The sequence below is a fragment of the Halictus rubicundus genome, chromosome 14 (assembly GCF_050948215.1).
Source record: "Halictus rubicundus isolate RS-2024b chromosome 14, iyHalRubi1_principal, whole genome shotgun sequence".
NCBI classification, from domain to species: Eukaryota; Metazoa; Arthropoda; class Insecta; order Hymenoptera; family Halictidae; genus Halictus; species Halictus rubicundus.
In genome coordinates this window covers 11,668,663-11,687,564 of record NC_135162.1, presented here as the reverse complement: position 1 = coordinate 11,687,564, position 18,902 = coordinate 11,668,663, and the positions used below count along the sequence as shown (strand labels likewise).

Below are 18,902 nucleotides of genomic sequence, written 5' to 3'. Positions count from 1 at the left end.
GTGCCGCGCGGCTGGCTCGCAGATGTTGCGAGTAACGTTTAAACGGAGGTACGCCCGACGATAATGAGAGAAGAGGTGAAGAAACTGAAAGGAGGACCGTCCGACAGGGATGGCCGACAGTAGATAGAATTTCCCGGAGATTCCCAGGCTATTATCCACCTAGCGGAGGCAGCGCTAAGAGATCCCCGTCGAGTGCCGTACACGCGAAATCGTCCGCACAAAGCAGGTTTTAATTTTGACCGAAAGCACCCCGGGAAATACTCGAATCGCTGGGTCATGGAGACAATGATATTAAAAGCTTGGAAGTAATACCGCCACTGGGAGCATTATAATGGATCGGGGCCCGCCTTAAAAGCCCCGGTTGTTCCTTCGTTCCAGCTTTAGGCTAGATTGCGCACTCGAGTTGCGGCCGGTGCCCGCGGTCCCGTCACCTAATGGAAATCCCTAAAATTGTTTCCTACCCGGGCAGATTTAACGGTTCGCGGACGACGCCGGATGAAAATTTTCACCGCTCCTTTGGAGTTTTATATTTTCGCGCGACGCTCAAAGAGCCTGGACCATGCGAATTTCGCCTGGGCGGCTTTCATGCCCGTTTAAACGGTCGGTATATCGCTGGTTCATTTCGGGACCCTTTTGGAGAGCACGTTTCGGAAAAGCGGGATTTCCGTGGTGATTTATCATTGTGAGTTATTTTTTATGTAGGAAACAATTTTTCAAAGATACGTTGCCAGTGGTTGCCATGATTTCCATGGGGACGTACAGTATGTTAATCTGTTTTTGATTATAATTTCTCTATATATGTCGCGAGGACCTGGATGATAAATGTCGCGGAATTATCCCCACTACCTCGGGGTATGCCCCGTGGGGGGCCCCTAAGCTCGAGAGGAGTGTAAACACAATAGGGTACGACCTTCGCGTGGATCGAAGAATAACAACCTCCTGCACGATATTTGTCACTGGCCGGACCCGTGTTTTGGACATACATCGAGTAGGCACTGTACGAATAAATGGACTGGGAGAAAATTATGGAACCAGAGGACAGAATCTTTCCGGAAGAGTCAACAGGGAGGGTGTTCCGCCACTTGAAACGGAGGGGTAATTCCGATCGACGCTCGGTCACGATCGGCTCCCTTTCATCCCCTTTTATCAGCTTCCTGAAATTGCTTCTGTCTCCGATACAGTAGCAGAGACATCGTAGCGGGAGGGTGGGGGGAGTAGGAGGGGCGACTAACAGGTTTAATTGTTTCCTTTGTCATTCGAAATTTTTGCCCTGCTTCGGTCGTTGCCTTTATCGCGGGCTCGCCTGGCCCGCGGCGATATTCCAGAAAAGCCCCCGATCATCTTATAACGAGTTCGTTTTATCAAAGAACGCGCGAAACGCGCCGGTCAGGCTGCAATTACGAGGAATTTCATACCGCGAACGTTTCCCCCGCCGACGAAATAAAATGAGAGACAAACTGGGTCGAAGGGGTGGGAAATCCGAATGGAAGGGAGGGAAGGTAGGGGAGCTTCGAACACCGAGGAATCATTACCGACTGAATAACGGCCCCTATAAACCGGCGTCTCTAACCTTTATTAACGCGTTAAGCTCGATTTCACCGCGACCGACGTTCGCGTGCGTGCTGGTGGCCGACTCGTATTTCATCCCTCGCAACCCCCTCTCTCTCTCTCTTTCTCTTGCGCGGTGGCTCGCAAAGCCCTTTTTCCCCAGCGCGTCATCCGCAAATTTGCAATATCCATGCCCTTCCCGTCGCAACGACCCAACCCCTTCCTGACCAACTTCTCCTCTGTCACTCCATTCTTGACTTTACGACCGCGTAAAAGCTTGTAATGGCTGCGACATCGTCTGCTCGTCAGCCCGTTCCCACGGATATTGCCCGTCGTTCGGCCGATTCGACCGGTAAATTAATAGGGAATAATCGTAACCCGGCTCGCACGGCCGGAATGTCTTCTAATCAACTGAATTCTGATCACTGATTCAGGAGATCGCACCGCCAGGCTCGTTCCGCGTCACCAATACAGTCCTCTTGCCTGTTATGAGACCCTAGTCAATTTACGCCACGTTGCGGCGCCGAGGTGTATTGGTTCGGTGCTAATCTGGCACAGTTTTCTCCAGTACGCTTGTGCTCAAGTCATTTTTTGATCATTCAGTTAGGATATCGAACGATCAGGTTTGTTCCTAGGTGCGTTTATAGTTCTGCTGTCTCTTATGTGACCCTAGTCAATTTATGCTACGGTTCGGCACGGAGGTGTATTGGTTCGGTGCTGATTTGGTACAGTTTTCTTCAGTACGCTTGTGCTGAACGATCAGGTGCGTTCCTAGGTACGTTTAAAGTGCTATTGCCTGTTATGTGACCCTAGTTTCTTCACGCTACGTTGCGGCGCGGAGGTGTATTGGTTCGGTGCTAATCTGCTATAGTTTCTTTTCCAGTGCGTTTGTGCTGCAGTGACGTTTTGATACGAAGAACAGTAAAGAAATTTGGCAGGACAGTAAAAGATTGAATGCTTCGAGAAGCGTCTAGCAACGAGGAAGCCTTGCAGCGAGCAGAGCATGCGAACAAGATTGCATAAGAAAGTCAAAGTAGACAGTTGCCGGATAGAAAGGCTGATTCGTTTCGCCGGCAATGAAATCGTAAGAATCGAGTTGAATTTTCCCCGGGAACAATCTGAAGCTTAGAATCTAAGCGTTTTCGCCGTTCCTCTGTCGTAGGAGGCGCGTAATCGAGTCAGAAAAATGGGTTGTTCGATCAAAGGAACAATATTTCAGCCGCTCCACGGGAGAAACAACTTTTGCGCGAATTACTCGGGTACACGGGCGAGCAGCGAACGTAATCGCCGTGGAAAAACGGAAGAATGCAACCGGCACTCGTCCGATCCGTTGTAAAACAATCACGGGAAACCGGCGAAAAGAATTCGGTGGTCGTTTCAGAGGGAATTTCAACGCTTTTAGTGCGTGTCCGGTTTGAATCGAAGCCGCGTGGCGAGCAATGGAAATTGCATTATTCATCGGGTCGGTGCCGTTGCATTTTCGAAATCCGTCTTTTCGACTATTAAACCGAAACATACCATTATTCTCGATCGGGTCGGCGTGTAACAAAGAACATGGCTCTCTACGCCACCGGGCACGCAGTCGACACAATTATTCCGCGGAAATTTACATTTCAATTACGCCGCGCATTTATTTTCGCCCGCGCGACCCGCGAAACGCCTGCCACAGGATAATGTTGTCTGTTGGCCCGGAACAATGCGATCGCTTTAAGATACACACCATCGCTCGCGTTGGCTGTTTCCCTTTAAGGGTATACGCTTCGCGAACCGGTCGATTTTTCTGCACGTTTTTTAGCAGCGCATTTTCACTTGGGTAAACAAGTGATATTTTAGCATTTTGCCAATTTTTAAAATATATTATTTGTCCGCTTTTGTGAGAAAAATGAGTAGAATACGGATCAGTGAAGACATGTAAAGAATTTAAACATAGCGTTGTGTTATCTTTAACTGGTTAGAAAAATAAATCCTGTATCTCGAAATTAATACAATTTTTGTATTCTCCATAAAGCTCCATTGACTATTAATATGTTACGAACACAAGGGTTTACAAGATAATTTATTCAATTTTGCTTTTAATTTAAAATGATAATTAGCCTGTGAAGCTGAGATTACGATTTGTTTCGATTTGTTCGAATTGGTTTCATCGAATTAAAAATTAAGGTATCGACGTTAGTGCGATTTTTCGTTCGACGAATTTTTGCACGGTACGCAAATCCATGAAATTCTGCAGTGCGGCGATGATACATTTGACACACCAGTATCCTATTTACCGTTCCACCGCATGTAAACTTTCCGTTCAGTGGAATTACACGGAGAATAGAAAACCAGGTTCATGATATAGTTCGAATTTAGTACCGAATTTAAAACACTGCATTTCTCCGCGCAGCAGAACTGTTCTCTGTTTCCGAACTTTGTTCTTTGAATAGGTTCATTGTGTTCTTTGTTCTACGCCGTGCACTGTCAATTTACTACCCGCGGAATTTCCAACAAACGCAGAAACTTCGCCTCCGCGAAACGGAAATTATGCGAACCTGAAATTACAGAACATCAGAATAATCATTGTGTTTCTTCGTTTTGATCGTCTTGCCGAAAAACGTGTAACAAATATTCTTCCCGTGAAATGCGAAACGTTAAAGAAATTTTTAAATATACATCGGAGAGAAAAATAAAAACGTACATTTTTTCAGGATTCCCACCGAACTAAATTTTCTCAAAAATTGTTTTAACGCATCAGCTGGTAAATTAATTCTTTTAATATTGAAGTTGCTCCGTTCTGTAGTGTGCACACAGATTTTCTCGACTGTCTGTAAATTGAAAATTGTATGGGAGGCACGAGCGGTTCTGCGATCGATTTTTCGATGAAATTCAGGCTCGAATAATGATTTCGTCGCAGGAGCTCGATCTGCCCGTAACGATCGAACAGTTTGGCAGCCGCGAAGAGATCCGTAAGGCGTTCGACGCAGCAATAATGGTGTGTAAACAAGGGCTAGGTTTCCCGTATAAGCGCCGAACCGGAGCGCCGTGCAAGTGGAAATATTTGCGGACCGGTTCCCTACCGAAAGTTCGGTATCTATCCACCTGAAGGTAGTACACGGCAATATTTACCTGGCCGCAATCAATTTGCTGATTTCCTCGCGAATTACACCGGATCCCGCGGTCAAACATTTGCCAATGCGCGATTTCTTCGACGCAATTAATCGATGTTTTTGCTAATCTCGCCGGGAATTCGATCAAACGCTGCGCGACACAAAATTAAAAAAATAATTAACACACTCGCATGTTCCATAATAAATATTAAAAACGTTTGATATTACAGAATACACCCCGCAAAGAAGCGAAGAAGCATCGAAAAAATTGATTCCGATTTTTTTCAACGACGATGCAATTTGTAAAAAATTCTGATGAAAATTGAGAACACTGGTTTCAACAATATCTCGTTACTGAATTTTTATGAAACTGGAAAATTTTAGATTTTAGACGGAATTTTAGGAAATTGAAAAATTTTAGAAAAACCTTTGTTGAAGTGAATACTCGAGAAATGACTTTTCTGAATATCAATTTTGAAAATTCCCGTGCCCTTTCGCGCTTTCATTAATTGGAACACAACTTGGAATTGCAATTTTTAAGATTTTTTAGTCGAACGAGTAAATTAATCTGATTCGTGAAGAAGTTTGTTGGGAATATTCAACGCTTCCTTGGTATAAAGATTATTAACCATGGTGTATACGAAAATGCGTTGAATCTTAAATTAACTGTATCGAGAGTTTAGAGTTTCATTGGGGAAGGTAAACTTCCGCCGGAGGTTAAAGTAATTTGAAACTTTTTGCGCGCCGTAAAAACCGCGGAAAACTGATTTCTCTTTTTCCCTTTACTTTGCGGAAGATTCTTGCGATTAACCATACTTCTATTACTATAGATTCTATCATATTTGCGGGTTCCTGAGTGAACGTTATGTATTCGTCTGATCGAAATCTTTTCAAGAAGAAACGAGCAAGTGTGAAAGAAGAAGTTCCAAACACATCGTAGATTGGTTAATTTATCGATTGAACATTAGTAACTTTTTAATTATTTTTTTATTAAACTTCCACGAATATATTCCTCACATTTTTCGGATGAAAATGATACCAAACACGACACAATTTGGATCACATTCACCCGTTTAATTCATAACTGAGCATTCAGGTACCTTCGGTTCGGATAATCGAGGTTCTACCGAATCGTGAATTAAACAGGCAAATATGCTCCTAATTGACTCGTGTTTGGGCTCATTTGAATCGGGAGGACGTCGCAAATACGTTGATAAAAATTGCACAAAGAAATAATTAGAAAACAAAGAAAAAAGTTTTCAGACTAGCATTATCTTACCCATACGTCTAATATCGTGCAGATCTCTTTCGCATATATAAGCTGTCGAGTGTTCGGGCCTGAGCAGGTGTACGTAAACTTTCGCAACTGACAGTGTTTGCAAAGGGAACGTAATCCCGTTACCAGGCTGCGCAACTCGCGCTGTCCAAAGGTAGATTGTTCCCGAGCAGAAACTCTCGAATCGTACAATAACAATTATCAAGATCATTCGCGTAAGCTCGCGGCATCCAGTCCGGGAATAAAAGGCGTAGTTTAAGCCGATGGGAATTCAAGTCGAAGAAGCAATCTCGCGTAATCAAAGTCGTGTTCGACGCCGTGGCTTAACTTGAAACCGGTATAAACCAATCCCAGGTGTTCAATTGGCAACGGGCCAGGATTTAAGCGTGGCTTAAATTCCGCGCAACGGCCATAGAACTGGGGCAGATTCAGATTAGAATTAACTAATTGTTACATACGGGGTTGTAATTAGCCGCGTGTGCTTCCTGCGTACTAACGTTTAATTAAAATCGTATGGCAATCAATCGGCCGTGATGGCTCGCTTTCAAGGGGAAGCTTTCGCGAACCGTTCCGCAGAAACGTAAAACCCATTAGCAACTTTGAGAACAATAACACCAGCAGGGCTCACTTGAATTTGCCAAATTTGTTACGCAAACGGTGTCGCCGGATGAGCTGGTCAAATGTCCTTCCCCAAAACAAATTACTGTACGGCAAGTGTCAAGTCGGTACCCGTGCCATAGAGGTAGTTATAGGGTGAACACGGTTTTAATGAATAAATATTACAAAATCAAAATTCATGAACATGCTTTCTGCTGGCACAGATGACCGTGAATGACCAATGTGAATTTTTTCCGAATTTTTCACCGCGAAATCGATCTTCAACAAATTCCAGTTGTTTAAAATTGCAAATTTTATGTTGTAGTTATCGGTCGATCACCTTTACCTTTCTAAACCTAGTACCGGTGGATTGTTGAGATCGTTCCGATTGAAACGAGTACAAACATGGCGGGAGTCGGACTAGTTGCATAAATGACAAAGTTAACTTAACTGTATATGACGTTTGTAAAAGTGGACCGATTCATATCATGTTTGTACTCATTTTACTCGGGGGAATCTCAGCAATCCGGTGGTGCCACATTTGGAAGGATAAGACAAAAATTACGAAATTTTGAAACTTCGAGTCACTTGAATATATTAGCGGGCAACGTTAAAAAAAAGATCAACGATCCGACAGACGGGGTCCCGAAGTTGGAATTACTCCGATCTTCGAGATCTTAATCACACAAATTCCGTCGTCCTCCAAAGGTTGGGATCTCGGAGAGCTAGTTCTCATGCAATACTTTAGAATGTTACTCGGGATTATATCCGCAGACTCCTCGATCTCCAGCATTAAGACTATTGAATATAGAGTGGACAAAGTTATCCGAGTTGAAGCCCGAACTAAGCCGAAAGTTCCCGGGTCTCGCGGATCGGGAGTCTCTTTGACGAGTCTTAAACTCGGCGCGCGGTATCTGGCCTCTGCCTGGCGCATTCAGCGGGGCCATTCCGATAGAGTTTCCCTTCGAGCAGACGCTCATTCGAAAACGCCTCTCGTCCCCCTGAAATATGGCCGTTGCCTATGGTGACAATAAATCTCGGTTCGAAACTCACGAATCACGTTCAGATGAACGATGTGGCTGATAGGCGTCGGCGTCGAGACCTGGCACTCGTAGAACCCGCTGTCCCGGATCTGCGGGTACTTGATTTGAAGCATCCAGTTGTCCGCGAGCGCGCCGTGAAACACTCGAAATCGTTGGTCGTTCGTGTACGTGTACGTACCGACCGTGAGCAAATGGGTGTCCCTGTGCCGTATCCAGGACACTTGTAACGTCATCTGCAACAGAAAAACATTCAAAACATTATACGCGCATCGGTCACACTGGTCGTTCAGTCGCTCTCGATATGCACGAGCCCTTTAAGAGGATTAACCAGTTCGACGTCTGGCAACCAACTGCCACACGAAGTTCTTTTCTGGGATTATCAGGGAGTCGAATAGGGGAGTACTCTCCTAGAAAAAATGATATATACAGTGTTTACTCGATATATGTCAAAAACATATATGGGACATATATCGGCCAGGAGGTACTATTCTTAGATCCCCGCCGAACGTAGAAAAGGACAGAGCTCTAGAGGCCTCGGTCGCACAGGAGTGTAAACGTACACGATTTATGTCCAAAACACGGGTCTAGCCAGCGACATATATCGGCGAGGAGATACTATTTTTTGATTGACGCGACCTTACACTCCTCGGCGACCTCGATCTCTCGAGCTTCTTTTGCCTCTCATCAGGTATACCCCGCGGGAGTTGGACTATTATCGGCTAGGCATTTGGGACATATATAGAGTAAACAGTGTTTCTTTAGTTTCTCGACAACTGTAAAGAATTTCTGAATGAAACAGGGTGTCCGAAAAATGTTGTATTTCTTTGAGAGTGCTAGAAAGGTGATTCTTGAGGTCCCTTGTATAAATGTCCCCTGTTCCTTTATCCCTTGTTTTTTAACCGCGTTTTCAGTATGCAACGCTCGAATTTGTCTCGACGAAAATTTCAAAAAACGAGCCTAATGGATCGTGAATGATTAACCTTGACGTATGCGAGACCCCGCGGAGGAAGGTGGCGGGACAATAAACGAGAAACAGGGACACGATAACGTGGAAAGATTTAAATGAGTTTCACGGCGCGAGGAGCGCGCGCAGTTTACGGAACCTCGTAGACCGATTCTTTTGTGCCTCGTTAAGGGTTTCCCATTAAGCAGGACTGCGTAATTAGAAGTGGCTCGTTTGTGTGTTGTGCTGGCAATTAGCGAAACGCCGGGGACGACATTTCGCAGGGGCGGGTTCGCGGATACCCTCGGCCATGGTTTCAAGTTTCGCGCCTTTCTTTGCCCTTTTCTTTCGTTTACGCCCGATCGGGCGAGGGTCGTCGGCGGATTTTATTTTTTCGGCGAGCCGGCAATGTTCTCGAGTTATTCGCGGAATTTTTCGTTTATAGGCTTAACGGATAAAATATGAGATACACTTTCGCTTGAACATTTAAACGGTGTCAACTTTGACAACTTTGGAAGGATAGGAGGGGTGGCGATTTAGGGGTAGATACCGATTTTTGGAGTAGATACAAAATTGTATCAGAGTCGGTACCAAAAGTACAGTGAATTCTCGATACATGTCAACAACACGGGACTTGCCAGCGTCGTGTATCGTGTAGGAGACATGTCCGACCCGTGTTATGTTTACACTCCTCGTCGTCCGAGGCCTTTCGAGTCTTGTGGCCCCCACGGGGTATACTCCACGGTAGTGGGGATAATTCATTGACGTTTATGATCCAGACCTTGGCGACATATATCGAGAACTCACTGTAGATGAAATTTTTAGCGGCACTATGGAAGTAACGCAGACTCGGATTGCTCGGAACCCACCCTTATGGTGTGTCGGCTCGCAAGGATTGCAGTTTTTTTCCGCGCAACCGAAGCTCGTTGAACAGTCGCGACGGCTGGCTGAAAAAGTACGGCTGGAAGTTAATAACGTTGCCTATTTATGCTAAGAGCGACGCGCGAATTTAAAGGGGCGGGGGTGGGGCCGGCTGCGCGCTTTGGCAGCGGCCGACAGGGGCTGCTTCAACGTCGGCGTCGGCGTCAGCGTCGGCGTCGGCGTCGGCACCACCACTTGTAATCCTCTATTAAAAATTAATTGAAACGCTTTCCATAATGCAGGCAGATTTGAATTTTCATGCGCGAGCCGCAGGACTGCAAATTTCAAGGGTATACAGACGTTCCTCCCCTCGTTCCACTTGGATTTCGCTCCCGGTTCCTAGCGTAGTGGAAAATTAATAGAGCCGCTTTGCATATCGTCGGCAAGTTAGCGCGCCGGATAAAACGCCTCGGGACGCGATAATTGGACATACCGAGAGCTAGCGACGTGTAAATATTTGCTACCTTTGTAACGGCTGACACGCGTGTCCCGCGGAAAATGTCCGAGCGGACGCCGGAAAACCCTCGAAAACCTCGTCGCTGGGCCTGCTCGCCCGGATGTTGGAAAAACGAGCGTCAAAATTGGAAAGTCCAAGCAAATCGGAATTCGAGTGGCATCGACGTAAGAATTTCAAGGTTAAAAGGTCAACCGGTTTTTTTTTTTATTGCATCGTATTCTATTCATCACAGGGATAAAAACTCGATCGTTCTTTTAAAAAAATTTATTCATTATCAATAACTGATTTTATTTATACTGTATTTTAATTTCTCAATGAAAAATGTTTTATCATAATTTTTTAAGAGAACGGTGGAGTTTTGAGGCATGGTTCCTTCTGCCCTTTTTATCCTCGCGACGAATAGAATACGATGGAATGAAAAAAAAGTTTGACCTTTTGACCTTGAAATTAATTTTGCTCTATTAACTCAGAATATGGTAATCTATTGACTGAGAAAAATTTGTATTGCGCGCGAAGATCGACAGTCTGCCGACAACAAGCGACGAATTAAAATATTTGCATGAATGAAAGATCAATTAAGCGGTCGCCATTGTCCGCCGTGCGATAACATAACAACGCGCGTACGTACGTTCGAGGGAAGCTCTTTGACCGCGTGTTTTTCGATACTTCGGTTCCAGAGAACGATAAGTGTCCGTAATAATCGTATTTCGACGCAAGACTCACTGCACTTTGTCGCTTTATACGATGATGTGATTTCGATTAATTTCCTCGGGGCTCGGGCGCGGAATCGTTCAAATGAATAACTTGATAACAAAAAGTCCATTTATCGTAGAATGGAATTTCGCTGTAACGAAAATCAATATTTCTTCATCAATGCTGTTCGACGTTGGCCATTGTAAATCAACAAACGGTCATCCGTCCGGCAAAACGAAAAGAAGGGGAACGGTATATATGGCGGCCTTTGGAGATCGCGGACTCAGCGAAAATATGGAAATCCGTAAATTTCGTATAACCATTACGATTTTATTACCCCCCCCCCGGGGGGGGGAGAATAGAAATAGCAATGCAAGTTAATGCAGCACGGCCTTTCACTGCGCCTCCTATATTCAGTCAAAATGCCAATTAATTACGCGTCGCAGTGAATTCCGCTTTTGATGAGAGCGCAAAAAAGAAGACTAAAATAATTCGGTCAATTGAACGCGTCAATACGGAGGCGTTAAATAAATATTTTGAAAACATATGCGGTTGATTGCTTGATAAATATTTATTATTTCTTTTTTTTTAATTCGACGTCAATAAACGGACGGATTTTTAGAGGACGTTTTATTATTTATTTTATTGACGGATGCTCAACAGTCGATCGAGCAGAATTTGACGAATTCATTTTTATGAATATATAAATATGAAACACATTTGACCGAACATTTCTTTGGGGGAAAAAAGGGTAAGTATAAATCTTAATAATTAATGTGAAAATGGCAAGACCACGGTGGTGAAAAATTGTTGAATAAAATTTGTTAGCCCGTGAAGATAAAATGCATTCCTTGGCTCCGTTTAATACTCCACCCCTATAATTTTGATAATCACATTATCGTGTGAATAATGGGCGTTTTTTAAATTATCCACGCTGAAACGAGGGGGATGAGTACATTCTCGACACCGGGGACCGGGGTTATCAAAGAAAAGCAAAACGTGCAAAGATGAAATTAGCTTAAGACGTCTTAATGAAGCTCCCGAGCATACCTAAGCACTGTGGCCACGACCGAACGCTTTAGAAAATCGTTAGCGATGCGGTTAACTCTTTCACTGCCTAGTAAAACGTGTTATTATACTTGGAAAAATGTCTACTTTCTCTATTATTCCTACCACTCCCATTATGCTCATATTCCATTAATGCAGATTATACTACCCTGTACTTACCCATATTATAAATAATATAAAAATCATGGGATATCAAATTTTCCATAAACGTCACAAATTAAACACTGTGGCTCACGCCCATATCATTAACCCTTACCCGCCTCTCATTATTTCAATTTAATGCTTCCGCCGCCTACCGACAAGCTTTTTCATCACTATGTTACGTTCACGAGAACCTTAACAATCTCCTTCGTTTTAGAAATTCTAAAAAGAAAACTAAAAGTTCCTTCGCTTCTCAGAAAATTAATTGAAAAAACCCACAATTATTTATCTTTGATTTGTGAAAGACAAACTTGGACAATTATCTATTACGAGAAGATGAAAGTACAGTGCTTACTCGATCTATGTCCAAAACACAGGTCTAGCCACAGACATATATCGGCAAGGAGATACTATTCTTTGACCCAAGCGTCCTTGAACTTCTCGGCGACTGAGGTCTCTCGAGTGGGGATAGTTCTGGGACTTTTATCGGCTAGGCATTTGGGACATATATAGAGTAAACTCTGTAATTATGTAAATTCTCTAAAAATCTTGTAAATATATTTTTTAAAAATTAATGACCAAGGGGATACAGGCATTAACTAAAATTAGTCACGTCGTTCGCCACCAATAAAATAACGCGAACGTACTACAGGGTGGCTCAGAAGTTACTACACCATTTCTGAAAAATTCACATTTATCCTTTGAAGTAGCAAATTCGAATTCTAATCGGTGTAATGACTTTTGGTCCAGCAACTAGTACGTGGTCCGGTAACTACAACCACCGGTGGTTGTTCAGAATTAATGATAAACGTGTCAAATTGACATGAAGGACGGATGAGGGTTAAACATCGAAACGATTAAACGTTACCCGAACCGTAATATAAACCCCGCGTCTCTCGGCATGCAAAAATGTTTCGCGCCGCACGCAACACACAAACAGTAATGCAACCCGGTCTCTAATTACAATAATGATTGACGCGGCTGGCTGGATAACGGCCGGAATATGCCGCGTTTTCAAATTACAATATCGTTTGCGGCACACGCACAAGGATCGATCATTTTAATACTTCGACCACCGGTGCCACGCATGCGTGACTCCGTCGAGCCTATCAGTTCCTTTATTGATCAATTATCAATCATCATTACCGATCGCTGCGCCGGCGATTACTCGTAGCAATATTTTGTTAAAATATTATACCCGCAATTTTATACCATTTCTAACTAAACAACTTCTTTTGTATTTTTGTTTCGATTCTTCTAAATTTTTTAGAAAACTCAGGTCAATTGGTCCACTTCGAATAAAGTTAAACGGTCCCATTTTAAAGTGTCCATTCTACAGGGTGTCCGAAAAATGTACTCCCTTGAAGGGGGAGATTCCTGAGATCATTTGAAGTAACTTTGTCCTTTGCGAAAATGCTCTCCGAGGCTTCGTTGAGGAGTTATTAGCGAAAAACTCGGGCCAATCGAAGCGTAGCTACGGAGGCCGGCTGGGCCTCGGGCCCCGCTGAGCGTAGCGTTGCCATTGGCCGAGCCGGAGTCGGTCCGCCGTAACTGCGCCGCGATTGGTCCGTGATTTTCGTTAATAACTCCTTAACGGAGCCTCGGAGAACATTTTCGCAAAGGAAAAAGTTGCTTGGAATGACTTCAGGAATCTTGTCTTCGAAGGAAATACATTTTCGGGTGATCCTGTATAAATGGTGGGGGAAGAGCAAGCGCTATCGCTCTATATGGGTGATCGGGAGTAACGGGACTCGCCAAGATTTCGTCGGTCGGTGTTACCGAGTATTTTTTGTCCCTCGGGAGAATCGACCCGTGGCTGATTCCCACCGGTCGAAAAATAACAGGAGCCCTGTCGGTGTCGTTTCTTCTCGATATCGAATTCGAGCGTTTACCTGCGTCCTCGGGAAATCGCCGAGAGCGAGGAGTGGCTCGTTTACGCGGATCCGGTTGTCTGCCGACGTGGCAAGGATCGTTTCACCGGGATCCGGGATTCGGGTTCCGGGATCCGGGATCCGGGGGATCGCTCCGTCGCGATCCTTATCGCGTTTCCCGCAGAATTTTGCGAGGGAACCGAATGCGAGTTGTCGTCGCCGATATTCGAGACCGTTCCCGAGAAGATGTTCTCTGTCCGTCGAGCACCGGCAACGATATCCGAGACGATAAGGCGACCGGGGGTAGAGGGTGAGCAGATAAGAGACTCGATGCCTGGCTGGCACCCCCTCGAAAAGAAAACGGTAACTGGAAGTAGTCAAGATGACGCCGGCTGTCCGTAACTGTCTCGTGCTATTGCGGACGGGCAACCTTGGCTCTCTCGGCAGTGTACGTTTATGGTTACGCAGGATCCTCCACGAATTCGGCGTAATCTTATTCGAATAAGGGCAAACTGCTCCCGGATCCAGGACAGTTATCCCCCGGTTTGATGCCGGGTGCAACTTTGAATAATAAAGAGCACGGTAAACATGTGCTTTGTCGAGGTTCCTTAATCCCCTCATAGGTGGGTTCATTTTGAATAAACGTTTTCTTTCACGTATTCTGTGCCAGGCGCGTCTCCGATGGTGTACGCTTTCGAAATTTCTACAGCTACATTTCGATATAAGACCGCAGTGTTCGTTTCGATATAAGATCCCTATCCCCCCTTCTTCTTTTCTCCCAGGAAGGATTGTACATACAATTTTAGGTACCCTGATTCGAAATACGCCGAAAGCCGGTCCCGAGCCATCGTCTTATATCGAAATAGAACTGTAATTTGACAGTATAGGGTACAAGGACCAGTCGAATACCACCTGGGCCTTTTTCTCTAATTTTGTATTTGAGTAGAATTTTCTTTTCCTTGCCATTGATTTTTTGGCACAGACTGAACAAGACGTTGAACCCTACCCCGTGCCAACACCATGAATACCAGAGTATCGTTAGCAAACCGGAGAACGAGCAGTGCGTTTTTCAATTCGTTTTAAAAATCCAAAGGGCCATGCATCGCAAAAGAAAGAAGACGAGCGGCGGAAACGAGCAAAGAGGAGAAAGGAGGGACAGAAAGAAGAGGTCAAAGGGAAACACGAGGCGTGCGGACGCGAGCGTAAAGATAGAGAAAATTTTTAACGTGCCGGGAGATAACAGGCACGATAATGTACTCAGCGCACGTGCATTAAATAACACGTCGGCCGTCATTCCAGCTAAATCCCTGTCGCAAAGGCGACGGCTGGCAAAGAGGGAGCTTGTTCCAGGGGCCGGCCGCCGGTTGATGTAAAATTTCAGTAGCGAAAGAAGGGGCGGAGTGGGCGAGAGGGGAGGGGTAGAGAGGGGAGAGGGGGGGGAGCGAAGAAGAAGAGTTGCCGCGGCTACGAATCACCGAACCCTTCGCGGAACACGGTAATCCCCGTGAGTAGCTTATCGGAGGCGGTAAAACGTGGCACCCGTTTATTTCCCGTCGCGGCGACGACGCGGCCGAAACGCAACAGCCGTCACCGTCCGTTCCATCAACGGATAAAACAAACGCGCTTAAGCTCGTGCGAGCGGAAAGCGACCGAACAAAAAAAAAAAAAGAAAAATGCTAATTTCGTTGTCGGTGCCGCGGACGCACGCCGCACGGAATACCAACCGCGTTTGCAGCACGTAGACCCGATTGTTACAACGACGTGTGCGCCGAGCGAGCCCGTGCTTCTCGTTCACAAACGCACGCCGAACCACGTGACCGAATAACACCGGCGACAGACGGAATTTAAAAGATTTTCCCGAACGCGAAACACCACCGACGATTCCGAAGCTATGCACCTAGGCAGCGTCAACGTTTATCCGAGTGTTGGTCCAGTTAAATTGCGCAGCCTCGAGCGTTTCTGTTTCACCTTATTTATGTTCTTCACGGACGACGTACTGTGCGTGCCGCGGAAGAAGTCCCGTGAAAGGAACGCGGGCCAGAAGTGGCACGCCTCTAGCCGCTCTATTGGCCAGCGCGGTCGCACATACTATACAGCGCGTGACGTCAGAGTCTATCATTGGCCAACTGGAGCGCCAACGGTGGGGATAGGCGGAGCGAGTGCCCGCTTTGACCTTGAGCCGTCCCGCGAGACTTCTTGCGAGGCTCGGACAGTACAGCTAATCCTTTCGTCTTATTAACCTTTATGTAATCACCGCCCTTCACGTTTATACCACCTTGTAGACATATAATAATAATAAGAGAACGGTTGACCCACGGTTCCTTCGAGACCTACGGCGCAATGAAAAACAATTTTCAACTTGAGAAGCGGATCAAGGTCATTTTTGCTATCGATTTGTTTTTTAAAGATTCCTACCGGATCCAGAAGCGCAGAATCCCGCCATAGTGGTGACGACGTATAATTTTTAAGCAGCCTGTACCCAACCGAGCCACACCGATTTCGACACCGCCGTTAACCCGGGTGTATCATACAAATTAGACAAGGTTGGTTAAATCAATTTCCCCGGTGTCCGTCGGTTCCCCGGCGTTTACCTTTAATCCTACATTTTTTCGGGGTGTCCCTTCGCAGTCCGTTAACCAGACACAACATCCGGCCGGGGCAGCGAACGGTCTGCGGCACCCAATTTGCTAAACTGAATTTACGAAGGTAAAGTAATTTACATCGTGCCCCGCCGCGGGGCTCTGTCCGCTTTTTGCCCGGCCCTCAGCTTTTTTCCCCTCCCTCCGGCCCGGCCCGGCCCGACCGGACGTAACAGGTCCAAGATTAGCCGGACGATGCGAAACAAACACGGGACAACGGGACACGCGCGTCCAATTGAAGCATCGGAAGGATGTATGCACCGTTCGAACACGGTACGGGACTGCAGCAGGAACAAGAAGAAGCTAAAAACTATTTTGTCGGACGATTCGAGCGTAGCTGGATGGAGATTGCCGGGGCGAAATTGCACGAGAAAAGGGGTGCGATCCCATGGGATAAATAGACCGGCACTCCCGGCGACCTTTGGGGCAGTTACGATGTCCCGAGATAAATCGACTGAAAATCGACGAACGACGCCGGCCGAAACCGTGGATATCTTTTACGAAAATTTGCCCGGATCCCATTGTCCGATGCCTCGCAGAGCGAGGATAAAAAAAAACGAAGCAGCGACGGCCATTGTTCGGCTTTTGTAACGCGACCGCCGCGGAGGCGGTCCCGCTTTTTTGCGAAGTTTTGCTGAAGAAAAATTAATACCGGCCCGCCGGTCGTCGGTTCAGCCAACGCAAACGTCTTTCGGCTTCTAATAGAATTTTATAGAGGCAATTTCGAAGCACGGTTGTTTGTCGTGTCCGCCGATGCAAACGGTCGTGGTAATTTCAACGAAAACGTGGACAAAATTGAAAAACGATTCCCACTTTCCCACTCATGGGTACCACTTATTCTGGGACACCCTGTATACGGTGGCTCAGGAAAGTATTTAAACGCTCTCTATTAGAACTTCCACAAAAGAAAATACACACCCCAGAGTTGAGATCTGAAAATAATATTACAACCACTGTAAGATACAACTGTGAACATTATATACAGGGTGTCCCATTTTAAGCAACAAATGCGATTATCTCCAGAATTATTCGTTATTTGAAAAACTGTTCCACACGAAGCTTTTTCTGTTTCGAGGGGACAGTAACGCAGCGTCACTGTTTTGTTTGTAAGTGTACGCGTGAAGGACACGTGAAGGTCATCTATATTTTTTTAATGGAATCATATAAATTTTTATCCACTATTCCATGCATCCGGGTGTTCCGAATAAAAATGTATTCGACTATTTATGTCGAAAAACTCTTACTTTCGGAGATATTTGCGCTTTTCTACCGTACAAGAACAAAAGCGATGACGTCAGAATCAGAAATTTCTCGATTAGAGAAAATTGATCACTGGTTCGGCTAGTATAGCCGGGGATTTTTAATTGAACGGGTCAACGGCTATCACGTTCCACGGCACAAAACAATTTGATATTCACGTACTTCGCGTCTCGTTTCTGCTCGCATTAAACGGCCGATTGCAGTCGCGCGTTAATTTTCACGATCGTTTTGCGGTTCTTTCGCGCACAAAGGGTAAACGCGCCGAGACACGTTGCAGCGGTGGCGAAATAAAAATGAATTATGGATCGGACCCGTCATTTAATCGACGAACCCCTCGAGTGCGCGCACAACGATCGGCTCGAAAAAGCTTCACGCTGACGCTTCTTGTTAATAGTGGTAATTAGGTCTCCGCATTACCGGAATTTCAATGGAACGAGACCGCGGCCATTACCAAGCAAATCTAAATGCTGCATTTCGGGTTTTATTAACGTCCCTGTTCGCGAACGATCATTGCACATTCTCGAGCACCTGTTTACTCAATCGATCCAATAATGATTACTTTGAAAAACTACGGTGGTTTCAGGCAGGAGAAACATTTTTCACAAATTCTCAAAAATTTTCTCGGTCACTAAGAAAAAGTTTTTAGAATAAACTAAACGATGGATTACGAAATTAAAGGGTTCCAGCTTTAGAACAGTGTTTCCTTTTTTGTGCCATGCTCCACATGTACAGTGAGTTCTCGATATATGTCAACAACAGGGGTCTTTCCAGTGACAAGTTTCGTCCAGGAGCCGTGTTATGTTTACACTCCCCGGCGTCCGAGGCCTCTAAAGCTTCGGGGTACCTTGGGGTAGTGGGGATGATTCCGCGACGTTTATCATCCAGGCCTTGGCGACATATATAGAGAAATCACTGTGCATTTTTAATATTCAAAAATTGAATTGCTCAGTGAAGAAACTTGAATGATTTTTGGAAGAGATCGCTAGGAGACACAGTAAGTAAATTTTCAACACTGAAATTCAAGAATTGCTCCCCCGTGGGGCGTGGCCACCCCCCTGTAGGGCGTGGCCGGCCCCCACGTGGAGAAACACTGGTTTAAAACGAGTGCTTGTCGCGCGCTCGTGGTTCGCGGTATTATTACAATCATTTTTCGAGAACCGGGTATTCAGTATTGAAATACTTCTTCTTGGAGCCAGTGTAGATGCAGATGCACAATAGGGAACTTAACACACAGCCCTTTCAATTTCCTCCGTTCAATAGGATCTTCATTTCTGAATCAAGTTTCGGTGCTTTCGCCGTTCCTTGCGAAACAGAGGGGAATTTGGTCGCGATTCTATGCGAGAGGTGCTTAGGAAGTTC

General features: G+C 45.5%; 1 protein-coding gene across 1 annotated transcript in view; it reads right to left on the bottom strand.

The window, feature by feature from the left end:
• Nucleotides 1-18,902, bottom strand: part of LOC143360774 (zwei Ig domain protein zig-8) — a 446,034-nt gene that overhangs the window by 94,202 nt on the left and 332,930 nt on the right. The window contains exon 4 of the mRNA XM_076799902.1: nt 7,561-7,783. Within this exon, the coding sequence (XP_076656017.1) occupies nt 7,561-7,783 (223 nt within the window). The remainder of the gene's footprint in view (nt 1-7,560; nt 7,784-18,902) is intronic.